The sequence below is a fragment of the Echiichthys vipera genome, assembly GCF_963691815.1.
Source record: "Echiichthys vipera genome assembly, chromosome: 2".
Lineage (NCBI taxonomy): Eukaryota > Metazoa > Chordata > Actinopteri > Perciformes > Trachinidae > Echiichthys > Echiichthys vipera.
Genome location: NC_139827.1, coordinates 33,035,490 through 33,049,944, shown reverse-complemented (window position 1 = coordinate 33,049,944; position 14,455 = coordinate 33,035,490). Strand labels below are relative to the sequence as shown.

Genomic DNA, 14,455 nt, shown 5'->3' with positions numbered 1-14,455 from the left:
AGTGGATTTTGTGAACCCTTCCACCTCTAATCATAACACTTCATTGTTGTGGGAAGAAAAGTGTAAGGCGTTTTCATACATATACATGTATACATATCTCTGCTGCATCATGAGTGATGATTATGTAACAAAATGTTAAACTATTCAGCAAATGTAATGTTCAATAAAACATGGCCACTTTAGGAATGGATATAAAACCTGTATGATATATTCAAAGTTAGAAAAAGACTAAATAATGAATGGCAATGCATTACACTTCCCACCAACAATTAAATATTAGGATATAGATTATGATGCGTCAATATACTTCACTTTACTGAACACAATGATAACTTAATTACTGCATTATTGATTATTAAAGCACACTATGAGCCCTGACTGCAGCTGAGTGTTGCGGTGTGTGTAGGTGAGTACAGTCTTCATAATGTATTATAATCAGTCAGTGTCTAAGTTCATTAGCATCCAGAAGATACTGGAACTTACAGTAGATTCATTATTAGCCACATCTCAAACAGTCATGATGCATTATTAATGCATTATAATTCACTATGAATGCCCTCATAATGCATGTTGTCTCCATTAACAGTGTTAGCATGGGGCTTTAAGTGCAACTGGGCCATAACTTTATTATTATTATTAAGACCTAGCTCTGACTGATCACACATTTAGTTCACACTCAGCTTAGTGTCTACGGGAAGGGTTCCACAGACTGTGCATGGACGCCTTTGTTATCATCATCATGGGGTTTGGTGTTCAATGATATTCAAAATGTGAGCATGAAAACGGTGAAACGTAAAATATTAAACGTCTGCACCAACTTTTAGCTAAATGCAGCTTCAGTCCCAAAGTGCAGATTCCACCCTTGCGGTCATTGAACCTGGATCCAGAGCTCAGTGGTGGCTGCAGATCTGGCAGTGGCGACGCCTTGCGCTCCTAAACTTGTACGATGTAAACACCCGGGCCTGACCGCGCCTCGTGCTGTCTACTGAGCTACAGTGGAGGATTAAACCCACAAGAATGAGTGAGATCCCAGAAAATAGTCCTGGCTCACATCAGTCCAGGTCTCATTTCCCCAGCAGAGTCACTGAGGTGGATGTCTGGAGGCAGGACAGTCCATCAGCCAATGAGAAGTGAGTTCTGGACGGAGCGGGTGAACTCATCCTCGGATGTCCGTGTCTGCAAACGCTCAGCGGTTTGTTGGATTATGAAAAACACAAATCTGTCCCTTAAAGGCAGAGGGAGACGCCAGTATCTCGTTCTCGTCTCACTGGTCCTGCAGCGGTAGGCTGGTCGCCGCTCAGACAGAAATCTCGTAGGTGGTGCCCCCGACGCCCGTCACCTTCTTCACCCCGCCTCCCTGAGGCTTGTGGGCAGGACTCTGCATCAGTGCCGAGCTGGGATAAGCCGCTCCGGGTCGGGCGGACACGCTGACTGGGTGAGAGGGAGAGGAAGGGGCGGAGCAGGAGGAGGTGGGGGAGAAGGGCTGGCCGCCGTTGGTCCGACTCAGATGTTTCATCTGGATCAGCTCATCCCTGGTTTTAGAAAAAACACAAAGACGATCAGTGTGACAGTTAAGGACAGGAAGTACAGAGTTCATGACAAGACGTGGAGCTCTCAATGACATGAAATATCAGAGTTTTACCACTTCATTTCCAGGCTGCTGGCTCACCTGCAGCACATGACACATTAATACAAGTCTGGAATGGCCTCAGGTGCAGGTTCATTGGGTCTGGACCAAGGGGAAAACGATACACTGTTGCCTGTGAGCTCTGGTCTGGTTAGTGTCCACGCGGACTGACAGCTCACTCACTGATTGGACTGACTGGATCACCATCAGGAGCCACAGGAGGAAATCAAAATGTGATGACTGAGCAGGTCATGCTGCATTTAAATGCCCTCAGTGCTTTGTGTCCTGCATCACTGTCAGGCTTCCATTCTGAACTCATCATTCAGCTTATTACACAGCCACGTACTAAAGAAACCCACATCTGACACTAAATATTGATTTGAAATGAAAGCTAGTCTTTTTTGCCACGGCGGATGTTACATTTTCCAAATTTCTCTCTGCAGTTTAAAGCTATGGTCTACCATTTGGAAGATTGGTAATTGTTATTACATCGTTTATAAGCCGATTATCTACACAACATTAATAGCAAAAAGAACAAAAAAATATCCATTTAGTCTATCAGCCGCAGGCAAGAAGCCTCTGCTCGCCCTAACGGAGAAGGTTGGAAGAAAACCTAAGTTGACAGAGAAAAAGGCAGAAATGTGACCTACATAGGAACCAAAGACGAGTCAACATCGGGGATTCTTTTGCTGCTGAGACAGCAGACTTTTTGTTCAACAGGTGGCTTTTGTGTTTTATTGTGGTAGATGTTCCATAAATAGCCTCAATTAGTCTGTGCCAGTCCGTCTGATCTGATGAACTGAGGGGAGGAGATTTTTTTTTGGGGGGGGGGGGGGGGGGGGGGGGGGGTCACATTATGCGACTGCTGATATAAATATTGATAATAGTTCAACAAGTTACATTTTTTTACCAAACAGAATGCAATTTAATACCCGTTTTCACTTTCTTATCCAAATGATGTGAAATAATGAAGTTTTATTTATTATTATAGTTATTATTATTGAATCATATTTCTTTTAGCATTTTTCAGGTGTATAAAACAATAACTCCTGATAAGATTAATGAAGCATTAGTCCCATTATTATGGGATGTGCATGTCACACTTTTTAATGGAGTTTTATTCCTGTGTAAAATCCTCCCATAGTCTTTTTTTCGACACTTACAGTTTTTATATCAATGTATCAACGACAGTTTTTATATCAATGTATCAACGATAAACAGAGAACTCTGGTAGAGTCGCTAACAGCCGGACGTAGCTAACAGTGATTAGCTCGGGGCAGCACGGTGAAGGCATTCAAAGGTCTTTTTTAACCACTAATGCTGCTGAAAATAACAGCAAACCTCTGCAGCAGCATGAGAAGAGTCCCTACACAGAAAACAAAGCACCAATGGGCTCCTTCCTTTGGGATTGACTTTGGTAATCCACTGTAATGGACTTTACTATGAGAGGAGCTAGCACAGGGGCCAGTAGGTAAGTCTTTAAAACACTCTTTTAATAAACTCTGGCTTCACTAACTACACTATTGCTGCTTTGTTATCTTCTAATGCTGCTGCAGAGGTTTGCTGTTATTTTGAGCAGTATTAGTGGTTAAAAAAGACGTTTTAATGCCTTCACCGTACTGCCCCGAGCTAATCACTGTTAGTGACTGTTAGCGACTCTCCGAGATTTCTCCATTAATAGTTTATATACGAAAAAACGATGGCTTATTTGATGTATGCAAGAGTTGAAAAAGACTTTGATGAAGTGTTTGGGACTGTCTGACTGATCAGCTGTTAGCAGATGGATTTGGTAGTTTAGCTTTTGAAAGCATGCCAAAATCCTCTGCGTTGGAGTATGGTATGGCTGCATCAGTTATCATTCTGGGATAGGGGTAAGAACGCTGTTTGTATTTCTCTAAACCAATCCCAGTTGTCTTGGGCGGAGCTAAGCCCCTGATCCAGTGACGGTGCCCTTGCACAACAGTCAACAGCATCCTTTTTTTCAGCTTATATTCACACCACAAATATCACCTGCTATTTGGACAGCATGGATTTTATATGACTATATTATATTTGATCAGAAATGTAATGGCTTTGCTTTTCTCTGTACTGCAGAAGTTGTCGTGTAATGCTAATGGTGAAAACACTTGTATCTCAGTGTGAAGGCTCAAATGTATCAAATTATTTTGACCATGATGCAGAAATGAGCAGACAGTTTTACCTTTAACAGTTGGTTCATCTGTGAACTAGAATACATGCCATATTCAAACTCTACACGGCCCGGTTCATGTTACACGACGAGACATTCCTGCGGTCAGAGAGCCGCAGCAGTCAAACTACAGCCATGCAGTTGAGCACAGTGAGCAGGATGGAAAAGCAACAATGACAAAAACACGCATGCCAACATGTCACAAGATGAAACATGCTAAAGTTCACCTGTGCTTCACTAGAACTGCTGCAGAAGAACTGACCTGACTACAAAGCAAACATGTTGGATCTGTTACTGTTGATCATTCCTGGACCAAACACACAAAGTTCCATGCATTTGTGCTCGGACACAACAAAGAACATTGTCTTTCCCTAGTATCATCATCTCTTCTCGTGTCATATGATTACATATAGTTACCTCTTTTTATTGTTACATCTTTGATTCGAATGTAGACGTGAATATTTACTACTGTAACTGCTACTTTGCACTTTTACTGCATAAATTGTTGCCTTTATTCTAATATTAAAGGTTGAATATGTAGAATGAGCAGAACTCCTCCATCTAGTGTCTCGAGATCGTAGTCGCAACAACAAAAAAGAATTCCAGCAGTCGGGTTGCCAGGTTTGTTGCAGTGTGTCAGTGATCAGCCTGCTCCATGTCAGTGATGAATCAAACAGGGGAACCACTCATTTGGATTAATCCATTCATTTTACATATTTCTCTTTCTTTCTTTCTTTCTTTCTTTCTTTCTTTCTTTTTCTTTCTGTGAGTGCTGTGTAATCCATTAGCTAGCTCTCAACTCAAAATGATTCTTGTTTCTGTAGCAACAACAGTCAACCCTGGCAACCAGCAACGCCCAACACTATTGGCTGCTACAATGGAAACACAACGGGACAGAAAGTCATTGTCAAACCCGTCAAAGTCTATATTTTTTAAATATTAATTCTGTACCCTTCAAAACGCCCCATGGGTGTATTATTATTTTAATATAGCTTTATATAAAGATTATACATATTCAACCATTAAAATAGCTGGCTGAGTATGACAACATAAACCCTTTCCCTTCTCGACCCTTGTTCCTATCACACAGCTTTCTCCATTCATCGATCAGCTGTTTGGTCTGAAAAATATGGATCAGTGTTCCCCAAAGCCCCAGATGACTTCCACAAATTTGTCCACAACTCACAGATATTCAGTTTACTGTCACAGAGGAGGAAAGAAACCAGAAAATATTCACATTTAACTAGCTGCCCCTAGAGACTTTTTCTTCTCAAAAAACGAGTCAACAGGAATATCAAAATAGATCGATTCAAGATTAACTTTCTAGTTGACAACTCATCACTTCATCTTTGCAGCTCTAATTTCACGTAGTGCGTATAAATGGCTGATGTACTGACCTAACAGAAGGTGTTCAGAATAATTAGAATAATAATGTAGAGAACAAGAACAAACAGGCAGATCACAGCATCAAACATGGAACAGTGAGAAACGTCACAGACAAATGGAAGACAAGCAAAGGGAGAAGAAGGAAGAAGAACTCACAGGAAATCTGGCAGGAGGAAGAGGAGGAGAGAAGGGAAGAGGAGGAGGAGGAGGAGCAGGAGGAGCAGTCAATCAGGTGGTCAGGTTTTCAGGCGGGCAGGTGGATTTTTGCAGGGTTAACAGCAAACCAATGGTCCTGACAAAGGCGAATTTCATACTCACTTTGGCGCTTGTAATCCTCCTCCTCCTCCTCCCATCCCTCCACCAGCTCCTCCTACTCCTGCCGCGTTCGCTCCGGCTGATGCAGAAGCCTTTCGGACCAGCCGGTACTGCATTTCGGCGGCGGCGGCGCTGGAGTAAGAGAGCGACTTGCCCAGAGGTGGGGGGTGCGGCGAGCGTGGAGGGTGAGTTGTGGAGGTGGAGGAGGATCCCAGAGGGGTGTCGGTGGAGCGGGTGCGGTAGGGATAAGCGTGGTGGGGCGGTGCATGAGGGGCGGCGAAGCGGGGAGGGCGGGAGGTAGAGGATGAGGAGGAGGAGTGGTGGTGGTGATGATGGGCGTGGTGGTGGTGGTGATGGTGGTGGTGACGGTGGTGTGGGGGAGGTGGGGCAGAAGAGGAGGGGGGAGCCGTGGCGTGATTGGCGGGCAGCGGGTGAGCCCCAGGGTGGGGCTCGCCCGGCAGGCACTCCCTCTCTGGAGGAGGCGGCGGGGAGGAGGACGTGGAGGAGGAGGAGCGATGGAGGAAGGAGTGGTGGTGGTGGTGGGAGGAGTGGTGGTAGTGATGGGGCGACTGGGAGGACTGGGAGAGCATCTCAGCATCTCTTTGCTGCGACGACAGGAAGGGAGAGTTGAAGCCGCCTGCTGCTGGCGTGCAGGGTCTCCCAGAGGAAACCTCAGGGGCTGCTGAACCCGCCACCACCACCCCTTCGTTGCCACCTGCCAGTAAGCTGTCGTATGACAGGCTCTCGTTGCGAGACGGGTGGTGAGGCGGGGGTGTCTGATTGGCTAAGCTCTTGAAGCTGGCTGAGGTGGTGGTTGCCTCGGAGACGTGGACGGCGCCTGCTGAGGTGTGCGTGGAGCTGGAAGATCGCGACCCTACTCCGGATAGGACCGTGGTGTCGGAGAAGGAGGGGTACGAGCGTCCACCAAGGGAGTAGCCAGGGATGCCCCCTCCCCCCACGTCTCTTCTCCCCTCCCGCCTCTCCCCTCCTCCTCCTCCCCCCCCTCCCCCTCCCGCTCCCCCTCCCACCACTCTGTCAGATGAAGTGTCCCTCCGGTCCAGGCTGGGCTGGGAGCGGAAACCAGGCTGCTGGCTGGCCTGGAGGAGGGAGGAGGTGGAGGAGGAGGAGTCCCTGGCACTGCCAACACTCTCCCCTCGACTTAACTGGAGGAGGGAAGGTGAAGGAGAGAGGGGGCAGCAGGAGGGAAAAGAAACAACAAGAAGCTGAGCAAATAAGAGTAGAGAGCTCCGTGAAAGTTTACCAATGAACCCCCTCCAATGATATAGATAATATCTACACACAATGCTATGGTGAAGGAGGACCATGGAGAGGGGGAGGCTGTGCACACTTTGGTCTAATGCAAATATCTGACTATCCGGCTTTTCAGTCTGACCTAACACCCTTTCAAAACAGACACAACGGCCGAACATGTGAACAATTACATCACCTCTTTCGTCAGTTACACACCTTTTTCATCAATAAGAAAGAGGTAAAACGACAATTACGTTGTTTTTAAAAAAAAATCACATCTGTTCAAACAGCGGGGAACACAGGTTGGAGAAATACAAAGCTTGGACCTAAATATCATATTTTGAAAAGACGTTACGTCACGACTTAACGGCCGGATGAGGTCAAGCTTTGAGCAATCAGATGACTTCCTGTAGCCATTTAACCTGTGTTTTGGGGAAACCTTTAATCTGTGGAGATCATCACCATGAGTGAATAAAAAACAGATTATTGGTATAATCAGTGCATTTATACGAAACAGTGCTGTTTGTGTTAGAGGCAGAAATGGAAATTTAATACATGGAATTTAAATGATTAGGACAATTGGCTAAACTGGTAAATATACTGTATATTTTCTTCAAAACAGGGTCAATTTTTGCCCTTCGGCCACGTTTTTTAGGGGCAATTGTGAGGTTTCTTTTGGCATTTTTTTCCCTTTGCCTCCTTCATTTCAAGTCCACCCGCATGCATCTTCTGTTGAGCTAAATCAACAGCTCTGTGCTGCACTTAACCAAACTAAATACCACAAGTGCCAACAGCACTGTGAACAACACAGACTGAGAAACCCAGATTTGTTACGGCATGTAGTGGCTGGATTAAAAACAAAAGTCAATGAAAGGTCACCACTAAAGCTCTGATTTCACATCTTACCTGCTGCTGAACATGCTGCTTTATTTGTCACTTTTTTGCCACTATGTAACAAGTGTCACACTGACATGGGAACACAGCTGTTATCTGTGGTAGGGGTGGGCGATATGACAAAAAAATATCCTATTATGATTTTTTTTACAGTGAAACCCTGATTTTATCACATTTTTTCTACATTGATTTTTAATTATTTTGCAAGTTACTGAACAGTGCAACCAAAGTATTTCCCTATGTAAAAATACAACCCTAAAAGAGAAAATATATAACAGAGCATTTAGGCCAAAGAACCTTTCTGAACAGATTTGAATCCGTTCTAAATACAATGAACATTTAACAAAAGCTACCTAAAGCTGCCTGCTGCCTCTGCTGTCTGTGGTGTGACTGGACTTGCCGTTTCACTCTCAGCACACTATACCCGATTTCTATTTTATTCCTGTCGCGCATGTTGAAAGTGCCATGGACATGGACAGAGAACAGCTGATCATGAAGTTGAAATGTTGAATTATCTAAACTTGACCTCCTACTTTCACTACGAATCCTAAATAAATGTGTTGAAGCTTAACAGGCCAAAACAGGTCAATTCAGAAGAAGCTCAGAGGAAATTACTCTCACTGCAGTGTGTGTGTGTGTGTGTGTGTGTGTGTGTGTGTGTGTGTGTGTGTGTGTGTGTGTGTGTGTGTGCGGCAGGTTTGGGCAGAAGGCGACCTGTGTGAAGTCACGCTCGGCGCTCGCTCCTTGTAAAGCACATAAGTAGTTCGCTGGCATATTTTAGTTCTCACAAACTCTATGAATAAGTGTTGGCCGACATCGATGGAACGTATCTGCCACTCGTGCCGTTAGTGCGGTTAGTGTGATGTAACTCCTCTATTCTGTTTATATTTTCAGCCATGACTTCCCGCTACTCTCTGAATCAAACAGGATAGGATGAGAAATCCTCATCACTGCCTGTAGTTCGCCACAATAGTGGGATTTTGCTTAAAACCTGATGCGTCTGTGCAGAGCATAGAACAGTAATAGACAGAATGTGGCCTACAGACGATACTATGATCGCTTTGGCAGATCGTCTAATATCGTCATATCGCCCACCCCTAAACTGCGGTCATTATAAAAGAATCAATGAACTACTAAATAGATTGCCTTATGCCAAATATTTGACAAGTGCGCGGAGTCTTCCTTTCTCCATTTTAGATATTATATGTTCAAATTTCCACAGTACAGTGTATGAATAACAGCTGCATGTATGCATCGTATTAGTACGAACCATCTGTACAACAAGTACAGATTTCACTCCCTTGAGAAGCGATTGCAGGGGAATACCGAGGTCACTCAAATCATTCATTGCGATTAAGACGGAATATCTCTCGTGAATTTAAAAAGAAACTTAGAAATCAAAAGTCGATGTCAGAGGGGACTTAACTAAGCTACAGAAGAACCATTTCTTTTGACAAACTCTGGGGAGAATCTACAGGAGACACATTTGTATCAGGGAGAAATGAAAGTGAAGGAAAACAATATTTTGACAGTGCTGGATTGACAGGTGGGAGGATACGGATCAGACATGAGTACAAATACTGAGTCGAACTAACTCATCTTTATTAACTCCAGATGTACAGTCCTTAGATGTAAACACTAAAATGCTATCTTTATCAGCCTCGTGCTACAAACAGTAATGGCGAGACAGATGAATGTAGTCATCACACAGTATTTCACCCATGTCCAGAGCAAACAGAAAGGGGCGAGAAACAAAGTGAGGATGAGAGAGGAAAAAGGCTTTCAGAATAATCACTTACTGATACTGATCAACAGAAAGCCACTGAGAAACCAAACCCAGATGACCGACAGGAAATCAAAAGGAAAAGCACAAACAAAAAAGGAGATGCATTAGATTGAACTCAAAGAGAGAAAAGAAGCAGAGGCTGGGACAAACGGGGGAAAAAAAGCTTTTTTGCTCAGAAACGCACACATACACACCACGCACTCTTTAAATATGAGTGTATGGCTGGGGTTTTTATTCTAATGCATCACTGCTAGGTTTAGGAGTCCACTAGCTTAAGTTAATATGTCCAGTGAGGACTGACTCCCCTCGCTGTATTACTCACAATTTCTCTTTCCCAAAATACGTGACCTGCAAAAAAGATATCATCCTAGTAAAGTCTTAAAAAATAAAACATATGAAATCATAGTTTTATCACCACGAATATTCTCCAATAATAAAAAGATATGGCATCTTGTTCAAATGACTACCTCATCTAATGCCAGCTCTACCGATGGAGGCTGCGACCTAAAAAGGTTTTCTAAACATCAGATCATTCGGTGCGTTTAAATGCACATAAGTAATCCGTAAATGGCCTTACCCCGGGTAAGGGAAAAATCTGATTATTTAAGTTCCCCTCGTATACATGAGAGAGGGTTGAATGGGAAAATGACGGGAGTAACTTCACCTGCGGGACACAAGGTGGCACTCCGCCAACATACAGCTGGACTGAATACGGCTCAACCTTTGTCACAATCACAAGCGGGGGGGGGGGGAAAGGACGACTTTTGGACAGAATTACGACAAAAACTGGTCTTCTTGGTAATAGTGATTGTTGTTTTTTTCCCGTTGTTTTGAGCGCTATTGCTTCCTGGTTTATTCTATTCCCGGTTCAGAAACCACCACCGCGGAGTGGAGAAGGGGGGAGTTATAACCCCCGGCACATGTGCGGAACCAAAAACCCGATATTACTCCAGGTAAGATGCATGAATACTCCGGTTACTAACGGAGTTCTCTAGGTCTGTTACCCGGGGTATGAGAACTCCCTTAACCCGAAAATAATCGGGGTATTTAAACTTCATGTAAACACACTGACTGTCAACAAAGCCTGATAATTGACTTGTTTTTTCAACATGGCCTGATGGTTTATGTGAAACATGAGGTTTAGCCATAGGGTGTAGCTTTAAATTTTTTTTTAAATTTATTTAATTGTGATATTAAATTCAACTAATTTGGGGCTCTTGTATGAAATAATCTCAAACTTTAAATAGCTTTGTCCAGGGCTCGACCTTGTGGTACTCTATAGACTACCTGGCCCTTATTCCCATTCTTAGAAGAATTTGGAGAATTTAATCTTATTGTTACTCACTCTGATGAGGTTTTAATTATCAGTGATTTTAACATTCACCTCAATCAGGCGGATGGTCCTCCATGTACAGCCTTCTTGGCTCTTGTTGATACTTTTGGTTTCACTCAGTTTGCAGAGCAACCCACTCACTGCAGTGGTATTACTGTCGTTACTTACCATTACTGTCGATTTGATTCTATCACAGGGACAAAATGTTCCTATAGTGTCTCTTCTGTCCTATCTTTAATGTCACGTCCCTTTTTTTACTACAACACTAGCGCATCCTCGTAATGGTGTGCGCGGATTTATTTACCTCTCGAGTGATTACCTGTTCTAACTTCTGCCTCCTTTCACCGTGTGTTCAAGTGTTTTCTGGGACCAACAATGTTTCAGACTGACATTGTTCCCACTAGCTTAAGTACTGCTGTAGTTAAACCTCGACTTGTGTGTCTTAAAGTGTAATTCCGGCGTAAAAATCATCCCGGGGTCTTTTTCCGCAAATACTCTCATCGAATAAGCCATCAAGACATTTTTTTTCTTGCAACAACTATTAACAGAGATATCCCGAGAGTCGCCAACAGTCGAATGTGGCTAACAGTGATTAGCTCGGGGCAGTACGGTGAAGACATTAAAACATCTTTTTTAACCACTAATACTGCTCGAAACGAAGCACCAACAACGCAGTTAGTGAAGCCAGAGTTTATCAAAGAGTGTTTTAAAGACTTACCTACTGGCCCCTGTACCAGCTCCTCTCATAGTAAGTCCATTACAGTGGATTACCAAAGTCAATTCTGTGTAAGGACTATTCTCATGCTGCTGCAGAGGTTTGCAGTTATTTTCAGCAGTATTAGTGGTTAAAAAAGACGTTAAAGCTAATCAGTGTGTTAATCACGCTGGTAAAATATATATATATATATATATCTTTCGTATTATCATTTCAGATGGTAAAAAAAAAAAAGTGACTATTACGAAAGGGTATCAGAACTTTCTAGTCACTGTAGGCTAGCAAAAAATCAACACGACACGTTTACATTGTGAACTGTAGATCGAGCTGCAACTGACACTATACTCACCTCAGGGTTCATGTGCTGACAAACATAAATGGGCCGCATTCAGTTTTTAAATCACATTATTTAAGCAATAGCTCACGAGAGGCGGTCTCTCTCTCTGCCTGTCCTGTGTGTTTATGGGTGTGTTACCTGGTTGGCGTAAGCGTGTGTGAGCGCTGTGTGGTTCTTGCCGGGGCTGTAGGTTGGCCTGTATTTGTACATGGTGGGGGTGGGAGGGGCTTTGTTCAGCAGACTGCACTCTGCAGGGAGGTTAGAAGACAAAGAGTAAAAAAGGAATAGAATCAAATAATTGTTTCATTTCTACAGTTGTAGATGGTTGGTGAAGCAGGAAGTAAGATTACCCTCGGTGTTTCCTCTGGTGATTCCCGGGTAGCGGAGTTCAGGTTTTGGAGGAGGAGGAGGCTCTGCGTCACATGACTGGCTCTCCATCATCTCCAGACTGGACTTGGACTGGATAGAAAAGGGATAGGAAGTCAAACAAACACATGCAGTTGACTGAAATATACGTCTTGTTATCACTTCATGTATGATGAATTATGTACAGAGCAGGGAAGGAGAGTGGAGAAACATAATAAATACAGACACTTCCATACATGAAAATTATGTGATTATATGTTATGGCCCTCACAGTCACCTGATCTCAACCCAATTGAACACCTATGGGTGTTATACAGTGCTCTCCACCACCATCAACACCCCAAATGAGAGAGTCCCTTCTCTTTCAGAAGAAGGCTCTTCATCCGGTAGAGTTCCAGTGAACATTAGGTGTGTTTCCTTTAGGGTAAAATGTGGCCACTCGGAAAGTTTCAGGCCACGCCCTCTTAAATGGACGCTCACTCGCCGTGTTTCCGTTACAAAAAAAGGCCCCAGGGGGATTTAGGAGACTCTAGATGTGACGTATCACTCTAAATGGGTTTAGATCGCGGTGATCAGCTGATCAGTGTTACAGCACGCCGCTCTTTCTCCAAGTGAGAAATACGGAATAACTGTAGTTTGATTTAAGGTGGCTCGTATGATTCCCAACGTCAACTTATGTGCAAGTAACATGAAACCTTAAAAATGTGATCAAACTCGATCTGCCAGACTTGCCAACTGCAGCTTTAATTATTATTTCACTTATATCTATAATATCCATCTTTTTATCTTGTCAAACTCAGGCCTGCAAAGGAATGATGATGACATTGTCAAAATATTAAAATGTTATTATTAAAAAAAAAGAATGAAAACTCAAACAGAGCAATGATCACACTGCAGTATCTATGGCACTATGAGCACCCATCCTGCTGCTCTTACCCGGTGCAGGTCTCCCTGGATGCCGTTATCCAGGATTTTTGCAGCCAGCTGGGCCTCTGTCAGCTGTGGCCGCAGGAAGGGAGGCTGCACGCACACACTCTGCACACACTTCTTTCTGCCCAGATACCTGCAGAGAGCACAGAGACAGTCAGTGTCCACATCAAAAAGACAAGTACACTGTTGTTACGAGCTTTACTTTGAATACAGTGACACACTAAATGAGTACTGAAATATGATAGTTATCCTCTGAGCTTCAAATATCAAAGACTTGTAAATGTTATTTTGTTGAGCGGCATATGTTGGTGGCTTTTGGGTGGAGACATGCCTTTGTAAGACAATGTCATGCTTATGAACAGCTGACCAGAAAGAGTAGTAGTAGTAGTTAAAAATGCATATTTTAAAAAGCACCTGGGTGCCTGTGAGCTGCAGAGGACATGAGAGACATTCTTCCAACAGCCATTGGTGAAAGGGTTAACACCTCCTCTGAACTTCCCCGTTACCTGGAGAAAGAAAGAGAGACATCAAAAGAGGCATTCAAAAGATGAGAGGGTGGAGGGATAAAAAGGATGTAGAGCCCTGTAGTTTTCAAATGGTATTTTCTAATTGCTCTTGGTTCCAGAGTCCTCTATGTGGGGCTTCCTTGGCAGAGAAAATAGCTGCACAGAGAACATGTGTGCACCCAGTCGGATTAGCAACTGTGTTAAAAATGTGAAATGGCGCCTCATGTCAAATTGTAAAATTGTGCAAAGGAGTCATGTCCCCATCATTTTTTTCATCCGTCCTGCTGTTCATTTAGGGCGCACTCACACTGTCTATCCGTACCGTGCCCAAGCTAGCTTCACGGCTAAAGTCTGGTTCCTTTGACCAGTGTGAGTGCAACCGTACCGCCCCCAGATCTGGCATGCTTGCCGGCCGTGGCCCGGTTGAGAGAGGTGAGCTTTTGTAAAGCATGGATGCACATGAACGGGCGAGAGCATTGACGGCGGTCCTGATGTCTGTTTATACTCCTCTGTTGTCGGTGTCGCCAAACAGTTTGCGGTGGTTTGATGCAGAGGTGGGGTGTTTACTGTATATTTGGTCAGATGAAATGTTCAAAAACAGTCAGACAAAACTAAATCTCCGAAAGGGTAATGGCGTATAAGCAATATGCATTCGAGCCACAGCCTAGATCATTTTAAGTAATGTGAGTGCAAGCGGGTCTGGGCCGCTGGGAAAGAGGGAGGGGGGACAATCACCCTAAAGCACGGGGCACAGTACGAGTGCGCCCTTTCGAAAACTACAGGACTTCTGGGAGTCAATTACTTGACTTTGTCACTGGTGC

At 43.9% G+C, this 14,455-nt stretch overlaps 1 protein-coding gene across 1 annotated transcript in view; it reads right to left on the bottom strand.

The window, feature by feature from the left end:
- The window catches only part of zdhhc5a (zDHHC palmitoyltransferase 5a), a 32,290-nt gene continuing 17,835 nt past the window's right edge, over positions 1-14,455 (bottom strand). The window contains exons 7-12 of the mRNA XM_083930824.1: positions 13,543-13,634; positions 13,135-13,261; positions 12,183-12,291; positions 11,971-12,080; positions 5,520-6,679; positions 1-1,532 (exon numbers count right to left, since the gene is read on the bottom strand). Coding sequence (XP_083786950.1) covers positions 1,298-1,532; positions 5,520-6,679; positions 11,971-12,080; positions 12,183-12,291; positions 13,135-13,261; positions 13,543-13,634 — 1,833 coding nt within the window. The 3' untranslated portion in view covers positions 1-1,297. The remainder of the gene's footprint in view (positions 1,533-5,519; positions 6,680-11,970; positions 12,081-12,182; positions 12,292-13,134; positions 13,262-13,542; positions 13,635-14,455) is intronic.